At 36.4% G+C, this 22,306-nt stretch overlaps 1 protein-coding gene across 1 annotated transcript in view; it reads left to right on the top strand.

Moving 5' to 3' along the window:
- ALMS1 (Alstrom syndrome protein 1) overlaps nt 1-22,306 on the top strand; it is a 217,901-nt gene that overhangs the window by 27,090 nt on the left and 168,505 nt on the right. Inside the window, exons 3-6 of the mRNA XM_011945507.1 lie at nt 9,850-10,045; nt 13,621-13,738; nt 15,171-15,643; nt 17,201-17,301. Coding sequence (XP_011800897.1) covers nt 9,850-10,045; nt 13,621-13,738; nt 15,171-15,643; nt 17,201-17,301 — 888 coding nt within the window. The remainder of the gene's footprint in view (nt 1-9,849; nt 10,046-13,620; nt 13,739-15,170; nt 15,644-17,200; nt 17,302-22,306) is intronic.

The raw sequence follows: 22,306 nt of genomic DNA, 5'->3' as shown, positions 1-22,306 counted from the left end.
TAGTTTCCAGGTTCAAATGTTAATCTCAGGCCGGGCGCGGTGGCTCAAGCCTGTAATCCCAGCACTTTGGGAGGCCGCGACGGGCGGATCACGAGGTCAGGAGATCGAGACCATCCTGGCTAACACAGTGAAACCCCGTCTCTACTAAAACATACAAAAAAACTAGCCGGGCGAGGTGGCGGGCGCCTGTAGTCCCAGCTACATGGGAGGCTGAGGCAGGAGAATGATGTAAACCCGGGAGGCGGAACTTGCAGTGAGCCAAGATCCGGTCACTGCACTCCAGCCTGGGTGACAGAGTGAGACTCCGTCTCAAAAAAAAGAAAAAGAAAAACAAACAAACAGAAATGTTAATCTCGTTCATACACACTTCACAGGCCAGGAACAGTGGCTAATGCGTGTAATCCCAGCACTTTGGGAGGCTGAGGTGGGTGGATCACCTGAGGTCGGGAGTTTAAGACCAGCCTGGCCAACATAGTGAAACCCTGTCTTTACTAAAAATACAAAAATTAGCCGGGCATGGTGGTGCACACCTGTAATCTCAGCTACTTGGGAGGCTGAGGCAAGAGAATCACTTGAATCCAGGAGGTGGAGGTTGCAGTGAGCTGAGATCGTGCCACTGCACTCCAGCCTGGGTGACAGAGCGAGACCCTGTCTCAAAAAAAAAAAAAAAAAAAAAACATAAAAAACCAGACACACCCCTCACAGACATATCCAAAATCATGTTTAGCCATGTATCTGGACATTCCATGACCCAGTCAATTTGATACATAAATTACCTCTCATAGCTGGATTCTCAGTCTGCTCTGCATTTCGTTTGTTAGGATGTATTGTTTTGGTTGAAGTATATGAAGACAGTCTGGCCTTACATAGATGAAAAAGGAGTTAGGGAAAGGAGGCTGTCATTCAGTCCCTGAAAAGGTGTCAGTGCCCCTCAGGGATTTTTGGGCTACGCTTTGAGAAACACTTTTCTAGAACATAGTTATAAACTTTGAAGAAATGGAACAGTCACGAGCAGATAGGAAAAAAGCTCATATAGAGTTATTGGAGGAAAAATGTAGTGTTACTAATAATGCTTAAATATCTAAGGTTGATTAATAACTTGAGTATCAGATTTCTTCTATTACCTTCAATTTTCTTTAAATTGCAGTGATTACCTGTTAGATGCAAGATATAGAGGAAGGGAGATACACTGTCACTGAGGGAAAGTAGTTAAGACAATCCCTGAGCATAAAAAGCATAGTACCTGGGGCCATTAAATGGAAGAGGGTTGTTTTGGGTTGAATTGTGCCCTCCCAAATTATATGTTGAAGTCCTAATCCCCAGTACCTCAGAATGTGACCTTATTGGTGATTGCAGGTGTAATTATTTAAGATCACACTGGAGTAGGGTTTGCTCTCAATCCAATCTGCCTGGTGTCCTTATGAAAGACGAAAGCACCATGTGAGGAGAAAAACATACAAAGATAAGATGGCCATGTGAAGATGGAGGCAGAAATTGGAATTTTGCTGCCACATCCAGGGAATGCCTGGGGCTTCCAGAAGGTAGAAGTAGCAAGGAAGGACCTTCCCCTAGGGGCTTCAGAGGGAGCATGACCCTGCCAACACCTGATTTCAGACTTCTGGCCTCCAGAACTGTGAGATAATAAATTTCTCTTGTTTTAAGCCACCTAGTTTGTGTCACTTTGTTATAGCAGCCCTAGGAAACATAATGGGATGTATTTCTAAATAATATTCTCTGAGGGCATATTTTTGGTAGAGCACAGTCCAAAAATTGATGTCTTCCTTTTTTTCCTGTTTCATAAAATGCAAACCATGATGGACCCTACAGCATTTCATTTCATCCTTTATGCCTGGGTTCCTCAGAATAGCTGGAACATTATGCCGCTTTCTAGTTCACTTCCTTTTCTCCTTCTTGTACTTTTGTTGTTCATCTTTGTTACTGTCATCTGAGTTACTTTTATTTATTCATGAAAAACTGGCTCTTGCTACATTGTTTTCCTCTCTTTTATTGGTTTCTTTTACTTCAACATACATTTCCCATTCAGTGCCTGAAGTTCTCAGATACTTCATCTAACCTCCAGCAATCTTTTTTTTTTTTGAGACGGAGTCTCGCTCTGTCGCCCGGGCTGGAGTGCAGTGGCCAGATCTCAGCTCACTGCAAGCTCTGCCTCCCGGATTTACACCATTCTCCTGCCTCAGCCTCCCAAGTAGCTGGGACTACAGGCGCCCGCCACCTCGCCCGGCTAGTTTTTTTTTTTTTTTGTATTTTTTAGTAGAGACAGGGTTTCACCGTGTTAGCCAAGATGGTCTCGATCTCCTGACCTCGTGATCCGCCCGTCGCGGCCTCCCAAAGTGCTGGGATTACAGGCTTGAGCCACCGCGCCCAGCCACCTCCAGCAATCTTTACTTCCATATCTCCTTCCAGTCTTCTCCTACCTGTACGTAGTTACTCATTCCATGATCACAGTCTAGACCTTGTCATCACCAGCTACCTTACTACAAATGTCTCGTCCTCTATTCCCTTCCAGCTACTGCTTTGGTCAATATTTTGCTCCCTGTTACAGTGAAATTTTTAAGAGTTGTCTATACGTTAAATATCCTATCCTCATTTTTAAAAAGTCAGGTTTATTGGGGGTATAAGTTAAATATATCAAAATTTACTGTTTTAAGTGTGCAGTTTGTCGAGTGAGCTTTGACATACGTGTACTGTCATGCAGCCACCACCACATTTGAGATAGACAACATTGCCTTCACAAAAAGGAACTTCACAAAAAGTTCCTGTGTGCCCCTTTGTAGTCAGTTACTTCCCCAATTCCTAGTCCCTGCAACTACTTATCCAATTTCTTTCTCTTTAGTTTTACCTTTTCAGAATAATATAGTGTATATAGACTTTTGAATCTGACTTCTTTCACTTGGCTTAGCTTTTGAGATTTATCCATGTTGTTGCATGTATCAATAATTTGTCCACTTTAATTTTTATTACTGAGTAGTATTCTGTTTGTGTATAGGTTTTTTGGTGGACATACTGCCTTATTTCTCTTGGCAAATACCTAGGAATGGCCAGACGCGGTGACTCGCGCCTATAATCCCAGCACTTTGGGAGGCTGAGGTGGATGGATCACTTGAGGTCAGGAATTTGAGACCAGCCTGGCCAATATGGTGTAGTAGAAACTCCGTCTCTACTAAAAATATAAAAGTTAGCCAGGTGTGGTAGCACATGTCTGTAATCCCAGCTACTCAGGAGGCTGAAACAGGAGAATCACTTGAACCCGGGAGGCAGAGGTTGCAGTGAGTCAAGATGGTGCCAGTGCACTCCGTTCTGGGTGACAGAATGAGACTGTGTCTCAAAAACAAAAAACAAAAACAACCGCTAGGAATGGGTTTGTTGAGTGATAAGGTAACTGTATGTTTAACTTTATAAGAAAGTACCAAACTGTTTTTCCAAAGTGACTGTACCATTTTGTATCCCAGTAGTATATGAGAGTTCTGGTTACTCTGCATTCTTGGCAGCTGTTGGTATCATCAGTTTTTTCTTTCTTTTTTTTTTTTTTTAATTTTAGACACTCTAGAAGGTGTATTATGGTGTTTCACTGTGATTTTAACATGCATTTCTCTAATGACTAATGATATTTAGCATCTTTTTGTGTGCTTATTTGCCCCCCCCCCATGTTTCTTCTTCAGTAAGAGATCTGTTAAAATCTCTTCCTGATTTTTTATGGCTGGTTTGTTTCATTTTTTGAGCTTTGGGGGTTCTTTATAGCTCCAGATGCAAGTCCTTTATCAGTTATTTCTTTTGCAAAGACAGTCTGTGGCATGTTTTTGTATTCTCCTGTCTTTGAAAGACAGAAGTTTTAATTTTGATAAAACTTGTTTATTGATTTTTTTTTTCCTTTTGTAGTTTGTACGTCTTGTGTACTATCAGAGTAATCTTGACCTAACCCTGTGTCACTGAGATTTTTCTTCTATGTTTTCTTCTAGAACAGGGTTTCTCAGCCTTGGCACTATTGACATTTTGGGTTGCATAATTCTTCATTGTAGGGGGCTGTCCTGTGTATCCTAAGATGTTTAACAGCATTCCTGGCCTCTTCCCACTAGATACCAGTAATAGTCCCCCAGGTTGTAAACCATCCAGAATGTTTTCTGACATTGCCAAATGTTCCATAGTTGAAGGAAGAGGTGTGTCAAAATCTCTCCCAACTCAGAACCGCTTTTTCAGAAGTTTTATAGTTTTAGGTTTTACATTTATGTCTAAGATCCATTTTGAGTTGGTTTTTGTATATGGTGTGAAGGAAGCATTCAAGCTGTATTTTCTTGTATACAAATATGTAATTGTTATTCCAGCACCATTTGCTATATTTTTTCCAGTGGATTTCTTGACATCTTTGTAAAAAAATTAATTGACTTTATATTTATGGGTCTATTTCTGCACACTATTCCATTGATTTACATATGTATCCTCATGCCAGTATTACACTCTTAGTAACTATACTGTCTTAAAATCAGGTTGTGTGAGTTTTCTCACTTTGTTCCTCTTTTTGAGAATTGATTATTTTAGATCTTGGAATTTCTATATAAATTTTAGAATTAGCTTGCCCAATTTATATTTTAAAGCCTGCTGGAATTTGTTATTAAGATTTTATTGAGTCTATAAATCAATTTAAAGAGAATTTTGACATCTTAACAATATTGAATTTTCTAATCCATAAACATGACAGTTCTTTTAGTTTATTATTTCTCTTTAATGTCTTCATCAATGTTTTGCTGTCTTCAGTGTGCCAATCTTACACGTTTTGTTAGACTTACTGGTATTTTTAGAAATTTCTATTTCTGATTATTCATTATGAGTGTATAGAAGTATAATTGACTTTTTGTATTGACCTTGTGTCCTATGACCTTGCTAATCTCACTTACTAGTTTTAGTAGCTTTTTAAAAAATATATATTCTTTAGGAGTTTCTGTGCAGAGTTGTATCAACTGTGTTTTGTTTTTTCCTTTTAAATAGATTTGTCATTTCTTTTTTTCTTTTTCTTTTTTTTTTGTTTTTGCTTTATTACACTGGCTAGGATCTGCCTGTTCTTCTACTTGATCTACTTTGTGTTCTGACCCCAACCGTTTGAAAGCAAGTATCACCAGCAATATTTATGTAGCTGAATACAGTGAATACTTTTCTGTCCTCACCTTAGGTGCAATAAATAGCATTTGACACTATTATTAATCATTACATAACTTCTTTAAATTATTTCCTTTCTTGGGTTCTCCTGGTTTTCTTTCTACTCATCTGGCTGTTCTCTCTCAGTATCCTTTGCTGCTTTATCTTCCTTTGTTAAACCTTAGAATCAGAATTTGTAAGCTGTCGACCCAAGTATGACTCAAATGTGGTTTGCAGAAACCAATTTTTTTTTTTTTTGGCACAATGTTTTAACACTTTTGAAATAGAATACTTTAAAGTGAACAAGCAGTGCATAGTTAGCCACAAATCCCATTACTCTCCAATTCCAGGATGGATTACTCCATTTGTCTTACCCCCATACTCCTATACACATTGAGTTTTTAACCTCTGCTTGAAACGTTGGAATGTTTGTGGTCTCATCCAGATCCAGGACTTTAAATACATCTGTATACTGATAAATCCCAAAGATGTATCCCAAACTTTTACTTCTCCTGCAAAATTTGTTTGTATTTGTCAGAATGCTTATATGTTGTCCCTCCCCACATCTGTCAAAAATATTTAGAGATTTGTTGGCCTTTGATTTAAAAGCTATAACACAAAGAATATTTGCTGATTGAAATGTAGCAAGAAAATACATAATGCAGAAAGTAAAAAAAGGTTGAACAGATTATTTTAAAAATTCAGTTTATAATGGGAAATTATAAGAATATGTTTGCATAGGAGAGGACTGATTCAGTAATGAGAGAAAAATGGATGAAGGAAAGTGGGAGAATCACATAGGAAGGAAATCACTGAAAAAAATTGGAAGGAGATGGGAAGGCCTTTGAGAGGCAGAGCGACTTTTTTTTTTTTTTTTTCAAGTCATAAGATAGAAATCTGGTAATGGGGATTGTAGATCTGTGGTTGAAGACAAGGGAGTTCCTCTCTCCTGCTGTACACTTATTGAAGGTCGTCAGTTGAAAATTAGGAATGTTCGATAGTTCTGAGAGAAGTTATGAAATTGCAACTCACCAGAAAAATGTAGTAGGATTTCCAGGCAATACTGAGTGCCCTTCAGGTTTAGTGACATCAATGTAAAGAAAAGCCAGTCAGTGTGGGATGTGATTTCCAGCAATGTGCTGCTGATTGGGTTCGCGCAAGGGGACAGTTCCATCAGTTTTAGCTTTTGCTAAGCAAATAGGATAATGGGAGAAAAAGGCAAGAAAGTTAAGGGTGTTTGCAAAGCAGTGATTATAAGGATGACTCTGAACTCTCAGAGGGGCAAAGATGGAAATACAGATAAGAAAGGAATAAAGACAAGTATAAATGTGATAGGATAGTTGTCTCCATAAAGTTAAAAAATTATTGCAGTAGAGGAACTAGAGAGTAAGTGATCTGTGGAGGTCAGAGGATGGGCAGGAAGACTAATGGATACATCTGTCACTATTAGGGAGGAGTGAACTATGGGATACAGGCTCAAACCATGGTTAGAGAGGCTAAGAAGATGAGTCAGGGGACCAGTGATTTTTGCTTTAGTGAGTCACAAAATGATTGGAATTCTCCTGCTTTAAAACCTTTTGTTGGCTCACTAACCTATCCCCTGTAGAATGGAGTGCCCTCAAAATAAAAAATGTAAAATTTAATCATTCTCATATTCCTTTTATTTTCAAGTATCAGAAAGGCAAAAAGCATGTTTCCAGTAGCAATTTGATGTTATAGAACTGCTTAATTTATTCAGTGTAGAAGGGATTGAGGTATTTTGGAATGTCAAAAGTCTGCTATCCCATAAGTGTAGTGTTAATATTTTAGAATATTTCTCTCTAAATTTTTTTCTTTTCATGTATTTGTATAACTGATAGTATGTAGTGGATAGTGGGTATCTTTTTTCTTAAACTTACTATATGAACATTTTATTAATGAATTTTAAATATTGGAAATGCCTCTTCAAAGACAAAAGTCTTATTAGAAAATGTTTGTGAAAATATTTGTAAATTGTAATGCATTTTCTTTTTATGGATTCTGGGCCACCTGGGAATTAAAAGATTCCAATATTCTCTTAGAAACCTTTGAGTTGATCAAGGAAGAAGAGTCCAGTAGTGGAATACTTACAAAATAATGAAAATACATTATATATCTAAAGTTGCTATCAATATAGTGCCACTTTCTCATTTTTTTATTTAAATAAATAAAGCAAATTGAATGAATTAATTATTTAACCAAAGTTTTAGATAAAGAATGAAAAACTTGTAATCCCAGCACTTTGGGAGGCCAAGACAGGGGAATTGCTTGAGTCTGGGAGTTCCAGACCAGCCTGGGCAACATAGTGAGACCCCCGTCTCTACAAAAAGTTTTAAAAAATTAACTGAGTACCTGCCAGTAGTCCCAGCTACTCAGGAGACTGAGGATGACAGGATCACTTGAACTTGGAGGCAGAGGTTGCAGTGAGCTGAGATTGTGCCACTGTATTCTGGCCTGGTTGACAGAGCAAGACGCTGTCTCACACACACAAAAAAAGAAAAATTGCAAATACAGGAAACATGGTAAATAGGAAAACAAGTTATAAAATATAATACAGTTGTTAAGTTCAAGAAATAGAGAAAAAATAGATATATTCCTAGTAAATACAGTTAAGAAAAAAAAAATCTCAATGAAATAGACTTTCTACAAAACTATCAGTATTTCATAGAGGTTGGCTAGGATTACTAAGGAGGAAATTGAGAAAATTATGATAGTACCAGCTATCAAAAAGGTTTTTGGAACTAATAGATTCACTAATAAATCTTTTAAATTTTTAAAGAAAATTGAAGTTGCTTATATAAAATAAATACTGAACAATGTTATGAAACAAGAAAATGAGGGCATTCTAAAATACTGATTAATCTTAGTTATGACCATATATGTGTGAAAATGTTAAAGAATATGCTAGCAAACATTTAAACGTCTGCTCTACCACTACTGTGTAAGAAATGTGAACATGTTTCAATATAAAGAAATTTATTGACTTGGGAGGCTGAGGTAGGAAGCTCAAGTGCTTGAGCCCAGACAGAGTTTGAGTCCAGCCTGGGCAATATAGCAAGAACCTGTCTAAAAATAAAAAATAAAAAAAAGTTGCCATCCTTTATCAGGTTTAATTGGGGAAAAAGATGCTATAACGTAGTTTGAGCTAATTTAGTGTTCATTTCTAATCGAATTATTTGAAAATGAAAATACTTTCATATCATGATAGAATATACTAACTAGTATTAAATCCAAAAGGAAAATGCCATTTAAACTTGTCACCATTAGTATTTAATTCAACTTTAATACAGCGTTGTTATTTAGTGTGATTTGTAGATTGGTGCCAGTCCATGATTTGCTTGTTACTGGTCTGTCAAGAGATAAGTGTAGAAATTGAGAGGAAGTGTTTAGAAACTTTTATAGTAGTTTGATAGAGTAATTTTTATCTTTTTTTAGACCTAGAAATCAAACATTTGGGCTTATGTTTTATATCTTAGGCTTATATTAAGACTTTTAAATTTCATTTTTCTAGTTATTTTTACTAGTTTTAAAAATTAGCTTGTTTGTCATTAATTTTTGTTAACATTTTAGTAAAGTGTCAGTCTGTGATGAATTGAAAGTAGGAAAAACTGGTCCTTCCCCATAAGTAGTCTGAGAAGCAGTTCTGTGAATCTTGCCACTAATTTAAGAGTAAATAGTTGGAGGAGACAAATGTATCACATTCATGGGTGATATAATAATGTTATATACTGAGAAGAGCCAGGGATCCTTTAGAAACTAGTAGAGCTAATAAAAATTCAGTCAAGTGAATTCCCAACTTAAAGCTGGAGTGAATACTTCAGCTTTAGGTTTGGAATATTTTTTTCAGTTTTATTATTATTTTATTATTATCGAGTTGTAAAATATTATGTAGAACCAAATCCATTGATTTAATGATCAGAACTAACAAAAAATATAGTGGAAATGCCAGTGATTCTTCCACACTTCAAGAGATGTGTAGTAGGACCCACGAATCGGCCCAGCCCTTGTGTGCACCATGTTTGGCGCCTTCTAGCGTCGGCGCCATGAAGCAAGTGGCTCAACAGCTGTGGCTGAAGGCCGGACTCAACCATGTAAATGTTTCCCAGGCAGCTGCAGACTTGAAACAATTCTGTCTGCAGATTGCTCAACATGACTCTGCTGATTGGAGTATCTTCAAGTACCAATTCCTTCAGACCCCAGAAAGTCTGTTCCTTTTTGTAGTAAAAGGAACCTTTCAAAGGTTTGCCAAGCCACTTCGCATGATACAGTGAATATTCAAAAGAGAGCTACATTTGAAGCCTGTAGAAAAGCTTATCCCTGGAACACATGTGCCATAATATACAAACTTCTACTTTTGTCAGTCCTTAATATCTACCTTTCTGAATTTTCATGAATTTCTATTTCACAAGGGTAATTGTTTTATATACGCTGGTAGTGGCATACAATGAAACTTAGTATGAAAGATTTTTTTGCATTAAAGAAAGAGATCTGTAATAATGGGAAGAGGTCTAAAATGTAGTTAATATTGTGAGAAACAGAACAACTTTACATGTTCTAAACTTTGATGAGAATGTCATTAAATAGGAAGCTATGTGATACATGAGTGGACATTTTAATCTAAATATTAATATGTATGGTAACTTAGTTAATGACTTAGCATGTTTTCCTTTAAAATTTTTCTAGAAAACAGAATCTTGGCATTGTCTTCCTCAAGAAATGGACTCTTCCCAAACCTTGGATACATCCCAGACCAGGTTTAATGTGAGAAGAGAAGATACTGAAGTGTCAGACTTCCCCTCTCTGGAGGAGGGTGTATTGACCCAATCAGAAAATCAAGTAAAGGAACCCAGCAGAGATCTCTTCTGTTCTCCATTGCTAGGTAATGCCTCTTTATTTTAACTAGTAGTAATACATCACATTTGTAAGTTTTGCGGGGACTGCAAGTGTTAACTTTACCCTTTTTGAGTGAAGGAGCTCTGTAGAGACCTACTCAAAGGGGTAAGCTTATTTCTGTTTTTTTTGGTTTGTTTGTTTTTGTTTTTTTTACTGGCTAGCTGATCTAGTTATATTAAGTGTGCAGTTGCCTCTCATTTTGTCACATCCTGTTGCTCACAGAAGGCAGAAAGGTGATAACTGTCTGCTGTGTATACCTCCTCAGTCTTGAATTTGCAGAGTTTTTGGGATGAATAATGTATTATACTTTGGTTCTCTCAGCGGTGGAGACTCCATGATCCCCCCCCAAAAAAACAAAAAGCAGATGTTCATATTTGCCTTTTTTGATTTTTAGAATCAATTAAGGCATGTGTTATTATCCTCAGCTTTCAAACCAAAAGTTGACGTAAAGAGGTTGAGTGGCTTGTCTGAGGTAGATCTTGCTGCTTTCCTCATAGAACTGATTTATTAGCTCTTTATAAAAGATAAACTTTAAGTACTTTTAAAATCATTAAGGGATTCAATCATGATGGTTTTATAGTTTTGTAAAGAAGCATGAATAGGACTTAATTCAGCAAGTTCTTTGCAACATAAACTAATGCTATCCAAATCAAGGTATTAGTGCCAACATATTCTATGATGTGAATTATTAAAGTCAATTTTAAGTCCACATTTTAAGAAGGATGTTGACAAAATTAGAGTACCTTTGTGGGAGGAGATGACTATCTTTTGATAGACAAAAGAGAAGACTTTGCTATGGTCAAATATTTGAAGGGCTGTTATGCTAAAGAGGAAGCAACTTAGTTTTTATTCATTCATGTAACAAATATCTAAGTGCCTCCTGTGTGTTTGATGCTAGGGATATAAAGATGAAAGCTACCTCCTCTTCTGGAAAGGCAATCCAGTAAACAGAAAATACCATGGGATTTGTATTATAATGGTGTAGAGCAGGATCTGCAAACTATAGCTTATAGGCCAAGTCTTGATTTTGTACCTTCCATCTGCTAAGAATGATTTTTGCATTTTTAAAGGATTGTAAAAACAAACAACTATAGTATATGTGACACATTATATATGACCAACAAAACCGAAAATATTTACCATCTGACCTTTCATAAAAAAATGTTTGCTAACTCCTAGTCTAGAGTTTAAAATGAATACATAACTTAAAAGGAAACTGTTTTTCAAATTGATATAAAAAAGAACTTTCTAATAGTCAAAACCATTTAATAGCAGAAAGGCTATGTAACGACAACAAAAAGTGAGCTTCATGTCACTGCAAAATGTCTAGCAAAATTCTCTATTAGGATTTTAGCACTGGGGAGGAGATTGTACTTTGTGACCTAAAATGTTTTCTAATATAAATTTTGTAACTCTGGCTTCTCATTTACTATAAATAGGGCAGAACATTTTAAATTATTGGAGTAGGTTCCTGGATCTGATAGGCAGAGGAAATTTTATCATTGCTGTTTTGTTATGCATAAGTACTAGCATTGTGATAATTAGGCTCTCGCCAATGGCAAATGTCATTGATGATGACTAGTGCCAGAATGGTTAGATACCTCAAAAAAAAAAAAGGATCCAAGCCAGTAACAGATGTCCATACTTCAGGAAACAAGAAGCGGTTGAAAGCTGAAAGAAAAAGGCATGGCAAGTAAAATACACTACCTTCCCATCACACACACACACAAGTAATGTTGTACACTTGAGAATCATTAACTCTTCAGCTTTGGCCTGCTCCTTTAGCAAATACTTTTTCCAATTTACCTGATTTAACTGTCCAATTCCACCCTGAAATATTCTTAAATATTTAAGGAGATGCTGAAATGCTGCTTATAACTTACTTGTTACTTACTATTCTTTACTCATACCTAAACAGCTATTTTAGGTACTGAGGATTTCTGTGGGTTCTGAAACCTGGTTAGGGATAACTCTAATTTTTTTTTAGAAAAGACTCAGGTTCTTTAAATACGCAGCCTACAGTTAACCGGAAATAGTAAATTTGCTTTACTTGCCCAAATTTCCCCAAAGGTCCCCCTTATAGCATTAGCTCTAGTGTATTTGGGGACTTTGTTAAAAACTCTTCATGATTTTTAGAGGGGTGAAGGACTGTTATGGAGGTTTAAGACTGCTTCTCTGTGCCAAGGCCAAAGAGGAACCATACCAGTTGTTCCTTGGTGGCAAAAGTTGTTGTTATATATCAGTTTCTCACTTTAAATTAATTCATTCAGTAAGTAAATAACTCTCTTTTGAGTACCTATTAAGTGTAGCAGGTACTTTGCTAGGCACTGAGATTATAGCTATGGATAAAGTAGACACAGAGTTGACAATTTATATGGGAAGTGGATTGATGAAAGATTAAAACAAGAGGGTGATGAATTATATGGAAGGTGTGCAGGGTATATGAGCAGTGACGGTACGAGTTTTGACCAAGTGAAGGACAGATGACAACATGGTGAGCTCTGTGAACTCTAGGTTTTCGGTAATTTCAGGGGGAACAGTGGTGTGAGAGAGGAGTCCTCACTTTGAACACAGTGTAACAGGCATTCTGAAATCAAGAGAGTATACTGATTAAAATAAGAATGATTTAAGTCAGCGTTCAGGAAATCACAAGATTTTTTTTTTTATGTTTTCATTAAAGCAGCAGTTCAAACTTTTTGGGTAACAGGATTCTTTTATGCATTTAAAAATCACTGACAACTCCAAAGAGCTTTTATTTATTTGGGTTATTGATATTTCCCATATTAGAAATTAAAACTGAAACATTTAAAATTTATTAATTCATTGAAAAATACATATTTTATAAAAAATAACTTTTCTAATACAAAAATGTTTAGAAATATGGCCATGTTTTACTTAAACAATTCTATAATGTCTGACATAATAGAAGACAGCAAGATTCTCATGTCTGTTTCTGTATTCAGTCTGTTGCCATATCATACATTCTGTAGCTTCTGGAAAATGTCACTGTATCTTTTTGAGAGAATGGGAGTGAATAAGGCAAATGATATCTTAACATTATTTTGAATAAAATTTCAACAGTAGGTACCTCCTAAGAGTGTCTTAGGGCCCAGGAGCTCCTGTGCTATACTTTGACATAACAGCTGTAGTCTGTATTATGTAAGATGGGAAGAAACACTAATAATAGTTAAGAGCATTTGCTAAAAGTTGAAATGCTTGGGTTCAAATCTCACTGTGGCATTTCAGCTACTTGAATGCGGACAAGTTACTTAATGCTTTGTAAGTTTTGTAATCGTGTTTCCTCACCGATAAGATATGTATATAATACCTATCTTTCAAGGTTGTCGTGAGGATTAAATGAAATATTGTGTGTTAAGCACCTTGACTTTGTCAGGCTCTCAGTAAATGATAGCTGCTACTGCTGTTGCTTTTATATTATTATTCTAATGCTTGTAGAATTCTCCATATGGCAGCATATGTAGGTGCTTTAAAGTATTACATACGTAAGTAAATAATCAATTTTCAGCATTAATCAGCATTTTTATATTTGAAACTTTGCAGTCATACAAGATAGCTTTGCTTCTCCTGATTTGCCTTTGCTGACCTGTTTGACACAAGACCAAGAATTTGCGTCTGATTCTTTATTTCATCAAAGTGAACTAAGTTTTGCACCTCTGAGGTAGGATGATTTATTTGCATGTAACCTTTCTCCTTTCTTGTTCTATGTTGTTACTAATATTAGTGACTTCAGGCTAAGGTGGTACTTTGAGATGGGGCTTAGATACTCTTAGGACACACTCTGAAGGTAACAAAGTCCTGTACTAGGACATGATGCATATTAATTTGGTAGAGTAACGTGTAGAGATGAACTAGATGACAGTAGTTTATTTAAAAATAGTTCCTAATGTATTCAGGCATTTCAGGCATATTTTAATTTAGAAGACACACTGGATTTTCCTTCTCATAAACCTCCCCATCTGCTGCTCATCATCTCTCTCCTCCCTGTCACCCTTATTCTGCAAAAAGCATTTATTTCTAGGTCACTAACTTGTTTGGCACTCTCATTTTGTTCAGCTGTTATTGAATGAGACTAGTTAGCTCTCCTTACCTTATAGGAGGTGTGAGTATGAAGTAGGAAGATTTTTATGAACAGACATATCCAAATTAACAGATACTCCAAATTCTTGTCCTTTAGAATAGTCATAATGGGAGAAAAGTCTGGAATTTTCAAAACATATTTGGAATTATTCAAGAATATGTTTCCTCTTCTAGAACTGAAAAGAAAACCCAACTTAAATTAAAAACTATAGATGTTTAGAAAGTAAAAAGTAACCTCTGTCCTTATATATTACCTTATATCACTTTTATGAAAAGTGATATGTACACATTTTTAGATCATCAACTAATTATTAAGTTACTGTTGTATTTGGGGAATAGATCACTTCTTGAGTGGTTCTTTCTCTTTTTTTTTTTTTTTTTGGTTGTTGTTTTTATCTAGATGGAGTCTTGCTCTGTCGCCCAGGCTGGAGTGCAGTGGTGCCATCATGGCTCACTGTAACCTCTAACTTCTAGGCTCAAGCAGTCCTCCTGCCTTAGCCTTCACAATAGCTAGTACTACAGGCATGTGCCACCATGCCCAGCCAATTTGTAATTTTTTTGTAGAAATAGGGTCTTGCCATATTGCCATGGCTTGTCTTGAACTCCTGGGCTTCAGGTGATCCAAAGTGCTAGGATCACAGGTCTGAGCCATTGTGCCTGGCCTTGCATAGTTTTCAAGAGCACAATAAAGGACGACTAGTAAAAAAATTAATGCAGGTTAAATGAAAAATCATGGTAGGCATCATTATGAAAATCACATTCTGTGTTTGTTGTTTTAGGAGAAGCCTGAGATAATATCAGGGTTGTAGGGTGGTAGTTCACCTTTTGGTTAAAAAGAATTTTTTTGTTCAGTCATTAGCCATCTTAAAGGAGTCTGAAATTAGGAGAGCTTTGTTTTTCAATTCACTTTTCAAATAAACTTGATTTTAGTGACATATGTATTTTTGTATTAGTACTTAAAAATTAAATGTTTTAAATGTGTTATTTATTTATTTTTAACTGTATATTTTCAGGGGAATTCCTGATAAGTCTGAAGATACTGAATGGTCTTCTCGACCATCGGAAGTTAGTGAAGCTTTATTCCAGGCTACTGCAGAAGTAGCTTCAGACTTAGCAAGCAGTTGCTTTAGTGTATCTCAGCACCCACTTATAGGGAGCACAACTGTTGGGTCTCAGTGCCCTTTTTTACCTTCTGAACAAGGGAATAATGAAGAGACTATTTCGTCTGTTGATGAACTGAAAATTCCCAAAGACTGTGATAGTTATGATGATCTTTGTTCATATATGTCATGGAAGACACGAAAAGATACACAGCAGCCTGAAACCAATTTAGCTGATAAAGATCAAGTTTCAGTTGCAACTTTATCTGACGTAACCGATGAAAACATAACTACTAAAAGAAGTGACCATTTTGATGCTGCTTATTCATATGGGCAGTATTGGAAAGAAGAAGCTTCACCTAAGCAGGCAGAAACATATTTAACCAGTAAGTACCCTGATTCTTTTTCAGATTCAGCTGACACAATTGATAAAAATAAAATTTCCAAGGGAAGTAACAGTTTTATTGTCCCCTTTTCCTATGTGCTATGGAACAAAGAGGGAACTTTGCACCACCCAGAAACATGTGTAATCAGTAAGGACTGTGTTTCCTTTCCATGTAAAGTTGCTGCTCATTATAATAATAAAATGTCATATTCTTTCTTGTGTTGTTTGTTGGAAAGAAGAGGAAAAGGGGTTCCCTTGACTTCTGATAGTCATTATTTTGAGAATGTTTATTTAAGTGCTCCAGCTGAGATTGAGGTGAAACAAAAGACAGATTCTTTGGAGGGTTATGAAAGAAGTGAGGAAGGTTTACAGAAAGAATCATCTCAATGTTTCGAACTAACAGAGACTAGAAATAATTTATCTTCAGAAGTGCAACCCAGATCCTCAGGAATAAAGTGTTTTAGGAATGTTATAGCTCCTGATAATTCTGTAAAAGTTTCAGAAGCACATGTACTCTCCAGGGAACATGATACCTCTAAAATGGAGGCTTCTGGTGGTCCTCTTCAGACTGTTATATCCAACTTGGATGAGACATCAGAACAACTGTATTTTCAAGAGGAAAGAAACCAAAAGGGAACTTCTCTTTTTGGTGAGAAAAACATTGATGCTACTGAAAATATAGCCTTTGAGGCAGTTATTGCCTCTATTGAGCCTTCTAAGAAAGAGAGTACAGTAAATGACATTTAAGCTGACATCAATAAATATTTAACAGATGACAGCCAAGAGAGAGAACCAAAAAATCCAGATCTTTCTCCATTAAATTATAAAGATGAAAACTCTTTATTTGATAGGCTTAAACATACATGCTATCAGTCTACTCCTGGGGTGTTTGAACCAGCAGCTTCAAAACCATTGTTGCATATAAAGGATGATAATGGTAGCTTCCTATACTGGCATCCAAATTTAAAATCACCCCCTAATGCTGTTCAGGAAATGTTCAGTAAGCCACTTTGTGTTATTCCATAGCTTAAGTTATCTGCTTCTTTGAGTGAAAAATCTTACAACCAGACTGTTGGTCTTGGCAAAACAGTCAACTTTATTTCAGTGTGATATAAGCAATGAACCATTTCTTCCCTTTGGGAAGATAAAGTCTGTTCCTTCTCTTGACCTTGCAGAGAAGATAGGATCTTCAGATGTTATTTATCATGTGAAAGTATTAACTTCAGATTCTTTGGTTTTACAAGATTTAAAGCAGCCAACCTTTGAGGAAGTTGCAGATTACTCAGACTTCAATTTGGGTAAGGGTGTTAACTATAGTAATGCCATTAAAGGTCCACCTGCAGCTGTAGAAAGCAGCTTTTCAGCAAACTTGGTGGCATGTGATGCAAAGTCACACACAAAGTGCTTTTACCATTGACCAGTGATGCATCATTAATTGCAGTCGCCCAAGAGACATTGCTGAAAGCTGATATAGGCCAAGTTGAAATTCCTTGGCCTGTGGCAGCTTAGTCTAGTTTTACTATACATACAATTATGCAAAATGACTCCTATTTTGTAGAGGGCCTGCAGGGGAAGACTGAGTCTGACGTCATTACTCTGGATGGCCTAAATGAAAACGCTGTTGTGTGCAGTGAAAGAATTACTGAACTACAAAGAAAGGTGAGACACAATAAAATGATAGTTGTAAGAAACATGGTCTTTTTCAGTATTGTTTCAGGAAATGGTATTGTTTGTGTTCATTTTACTTTTTACTGTTTCCTGAGTACATGACCAATGTGATTTGACTGGTGAGTACATTGAGCTAGCAGCTTTAGAGAATTTTCGTGATGATCTAGAGATGCATGACAGCTCCCTGCACTGGCAGCCTACTTTACAACTACCATCTGAGAAGGAAAGCAATTTTGAAAAGCCTGTAAGTTTTTCTATTTGACATTTTTTCTGGGTGGGGAGAGGAATATTTTATTTGAAAAAAATTCAAATTTTATTTGAAAATATTTTATTTGAAAAATTATATCTTTCATTACCAGCTTGTAACTTGTACCTGTTCTTTATCTGATATCCAGGAATATGTTCCATTAGAGGTTGGTATGAAAGAAATGTTTATGTTTCGTAGACTGTAAGACTTAGTTCTGGGGTGTCTTGGAAAAGGCCATCCCCTGGGGCTCCAGGCCTTTCATATTGAGGCAGCCTAACTCTTCCTAGTTGTGCCAGCAATAGTCTTTAGACAGTGTTAAGATTAGAGTTATTCATGGGAACATTCAGAAGCTTGTACTTTGAATGTTTCCCTCTGGTCTTCAATGTACAAGCCTTGAAACAGTCCCTGGAATATTTAAGTATTTCTTTTTAGAAGCTCCTGAAAGACTTGACTTCAGAGGTGTCTTGAAAGTTTTAAGACCCATGTTTGACCAGGAAGGATAATGAAGTGCTTAATGTCCAAACTGGCCAGTGCCTCTCCAAAGGGAAGTATCTACTTCCCAAATGAGCAACACACTAATGTATATACATGTCCCTTCCCTCTCTCTATTTATATCATTATTACCATTGTGTGTGTACTAGAAACTGGCAACTCTAGGGTGTCATAAAAATTTTATGTCAGCCTTTTTTTTTTTTTAAAGTTCTGAGGCACATGTGCAGAACGTGCAGGTTTGTTACATAGGTGTACACGTGCCATGGTGGTTTGCTGTACCCATCAACCTGTCATCTTCATTAGGTATTTCTCCTAATGCTATCCCTCCCCTAACCCCCTACCCGCTGACAGGCCCCAGTGTGTGATATTCCCCTCCCTGTGTCATTCTTTTATAGAAGACTTTTATTTGCTTGGATCTTTGGATCCCTTGGCATTAATGTTCCTCTGGTCCTGTTGAATGAATATCCTCTTTTGTTGTCTGGTACTGTAAGTCCCAAGGTGGGCCCTACTTCCTTGTGATATATCCTTATATCCTGTTATTAAATACTGTTAGATAAAATAGTGATGTACTTAATGTTATTTCTCATTTCCTGTTTTCCTATGTATAAGATTGGTATATTTTTGTAAAGCTCTATTGGTTTGGGTTACACCCACATTTAGACCTTTAGGTTCAGATTGTTGGTAGAAAATGAACAAAGATATTATGATGAACTTTTATTTATAATTTATTACATTTATTAAAATTTTTTTAACACAGAATCACTAGGTTAGTTTTATTTTCTTCAGTATTCTAAACTAGGCATTCTTTAATTTTAATCTGATAACAGTGGGGATGAAAATGATAGTTAACACTTTGTGCTCAAGTACTGTGCTAGGAGGTTACATGTATGTATCAATTCATTTTTGTCCTCTGTCAGTTCTGTCAAATAGAATTGTTAGAGATTATTATCATCCCTATTTTACTATTGAGACTTAGAGGATTTAGGAACTTGCTTATCATTATTCAGCAATTGGGGGAACCAGTATTTGAAACTAACCATGTCTATGTACTTAACCACCATACCATAAACTGTCCCCCGTCCCCCCACCCCAGAATTTTAACTATTCTTGATGAAACTAAGGTTAAGATTTTGCATTATTTCGGCAAGAGTAGAGGTTTTGAAGGAGATTGCCTAAAGTTGCATTCAATAACAATGAGAAACAAAATAACAACTTTTAAAGTGTTCTAAATTTTTAATACTACTTTTGTGACTTATATCAACCTTTCATGTAGATAAAATATATTTTAAAAATAAAGATATATAGGTTCAGTTAATGTGCAGAGACTAGCTTTGACCACTGCTCCAAATTTTAATCTGTCCTTAAATATAGCCTGAAGTATAATTTTTCAATCTAAGGAAGATGCTGTTATTCCCTATATTGTCTTTCAGTTGTAGCTCTGTCTTAGTCTTAGATCTAGGAGTTATTTAATGTCAATATCAGAAAAGCAAGGAGCCAGATGTGGTAGTACTTTTTATGTGTGGCTTAGCTTGCTTTCAGGGGCTTGCTTACTCCTTGGTTGTTTCCTTACACTCCTCATCTGTGTCACAGAAGAGTCATTCATACTTACTTGGTTCACTTTTATATCTATCACTTTTATATCTATTCATCATAAATGATTATTTGGGTATCCACGTATGTATGATGCAGCTTGGAACTGTGAAAAGAACAGAGATTTGGAGTCAAAAGCCAGTTCAGTTACTTTGTTAACCTTGTGTCTTGAGCAAATGACTTTGGAGAATCACTTTCCTGATCTGCATAAGGAAATAGGAATAGTAATAATCAACCTCATATATCGTACTATTAAATGGGGTAAGTTATATAGCATTTATATAGTTCCTGGTTGTTAGTTCTCTTCACTTAGCTGAAACTAGACTATTAGAGTCTCTGGTGGTTTCCTACTTTCTATCATTATTTTGTTTTTCTTTCTCCTTGTTCTTGGTAGCAGCACATAATTAATATGCTTTTTTTTTTTTTTTTTGAGATAGAGTTTTGCACCTGTCATCCAGGCTGGAGTGCAATGGCACGATCTCAGCTCACTGAACCCTCCGCCTCCTAGGTTTAAGCAGTTCTCCTGCGGCAGCCTCCCAGGTAGCTGGGATTACAGGCGCCTGCCACCATGCCTGGATAATTTTTTGTATTTTTAGTAGAGATGGGGTTTCACCATATTGGCCAGGCTAGTCTCAAACTCCTGATCTCAGGTGATCCACCTGTCTCAGCCTCCCAAAGTGCTGGGATTACAGGTGTGAGCCACCACGCCAGACCTAATATGCTATTTTAGTACCTCTTGTTTTGGCCATTTAACTCTAAAAATTATTTAAGATTTAAGCCTTAGATTTCTTTCCTCTTCTTACCCCCCCACCTTTGGAGACCTAGTTGCCTATCTCTGTGTGGATGATTATCACCTCTGTTTTTATACCCTGATATTTGTCTAATTTATTTTGCATGTTTTCTTGTGAACATTGTCATCACCCCAAATTCAACTTGCCCTATAGCAAAATAACTCATGTTTTTCCTAAAATTAGACTCACTTGTAGAGTTTCTGAGTTTTTATGAAAGGTATTAGTATTTTTCTGGTTTCTTGGTCATCTTTCATTCTTTCTTCATTGTTGATTAAACATTGGGAAGATAAACTAATCTTGATTTCTTTTTCTTCTGGTTCTTTCCATTTTCAGTTAGCAATGAAGATCTGCTGGTTTCTTAAATAAATACTTCTCATAATTTTCATTTTACATTTTCTTTTGTATTACCTACTTTTTTTTTTTTGAGACGGAGTCTCCCGCTGTCGCCCAGACTGGAGTGCAGTGGCGTGATCTCGGCTCACTGCAAGCTCCACTTCCCGGGTTCACACCATTGTCCTGCCTCAGCCTCCTGAGTAGCTTGAACCAGGTGCCCGCCACCACGCCCAGCTAATTTTTTGGATTTTTAGTAGAGACGGGGTTTCACCATGTTAACCAGGATAGTCTCGATCTCCTGACCTCGTGATCTGCCCGCCTCCGCCTCCCAAAGTGCTGGGATTACAGGTGTGAGCCACCGTGCCTGGCCGGTATTACCTACTTTAATAGTTCTGTATTTTGAAACTTTAACATAATGAAATTTTTTGACATCAAGCTTGCATCAAAATTTTTCTTTATTTCTGTGTTTGAAAGCTGTAGAAGAAAAACTGCTGTAAACTATAAACACACACTCTCTCACAAGTGTCTATATATTATGTATGGTCATGCCACACTGTGATAGTTAATTATAGACTGCATATATGATGGTAGTCCCATAAGATTAAAATACTGTATTTTTACTGTACCTTTCCTATGTTTAGATATGTTTAGATACACAAATACCGTTGTTTTACAGTTGCCTACAGTATTTAGAACAGTAACATGCTGATAGGTTTGTAGCCTGGAAGCAGTAGGCTAGACCACTAGCCTAGGTGTGTAGTAGGCTACACAGTAGTAGGTTTGTGTATGTCACTCTGTGATGTTTGCACAACAACAAAATTGCCTAACAACACATTTCTCAGAACATATCCACATCATTAAGTGATACATGACTGCATATTATATGTATGCATATATCTTTATGTATATTTATGTGTATTTATATATGTGTGTATATATATATATATAGGCTGTACTTCAGAAAAGTTTCCTGTAGGAGTGAGGTAATTGAAAACTAAGAACTTTGTGCTCTGTGGAGAGCAGGGCTTCTTAGCAGCATTATCATTTTGAGTTGGATAATTCTTTGTTATGGTAGGAGGCGTGTTTCCTGCTTATTGTAGAATGTTTTGCAGTGTCCATCCCTGGCATCTATTCACTAGATACTAGTAACATCCTCTCCCATCACAAGTTATGACAGCAAAAAATGTTTCCAGGCATTGTCAAATGTTCCTTGATGGGTACAAAATCTTCACCAGTCGAAAAGCACTGGTCTAGAGAGACCTGTGTGGGCAGTAGATGTAGATATAGAAATAGATATGGAATATTCATTTCCACACTTCACACGGCTTCCTAAGAATGTTCATTACTACACAATGAAAAATTGATGAAAGAGGATAGAAAAATTCATGCTTATGTACATTTTTAGACTTCATCATGAGAAGATATGACTGAAATAATCTTTTTAGGGAAATAAAGACAACCTAAAATTGATATATATTTTTATGTGAGGGGGCACTGTGAATTTGGTGAAAAGTTGTACATGTTTAGGTGTTAATGTCACCAA

Source organism: Colobus angolensis, unplaced genomic scaffold (assembly GCF_000951035.1).
Source record: "Colobus angolensis palliatus isolate OR3802 unplaced genomic scaffold, Cang.pa_1.0 Scaffold24, whole genome shotgun sequence".
Lineage (NCBI taxonomy): Eukaryota > Metazoa > Chordata > Mammalia > Primates > Cercopithecidae > Colobus > Colobus angolensis.
Note: the sequence above shows the minus strand (reverse complement) of the source record. Positions and strands in the feature narration are given on the sequence as shown.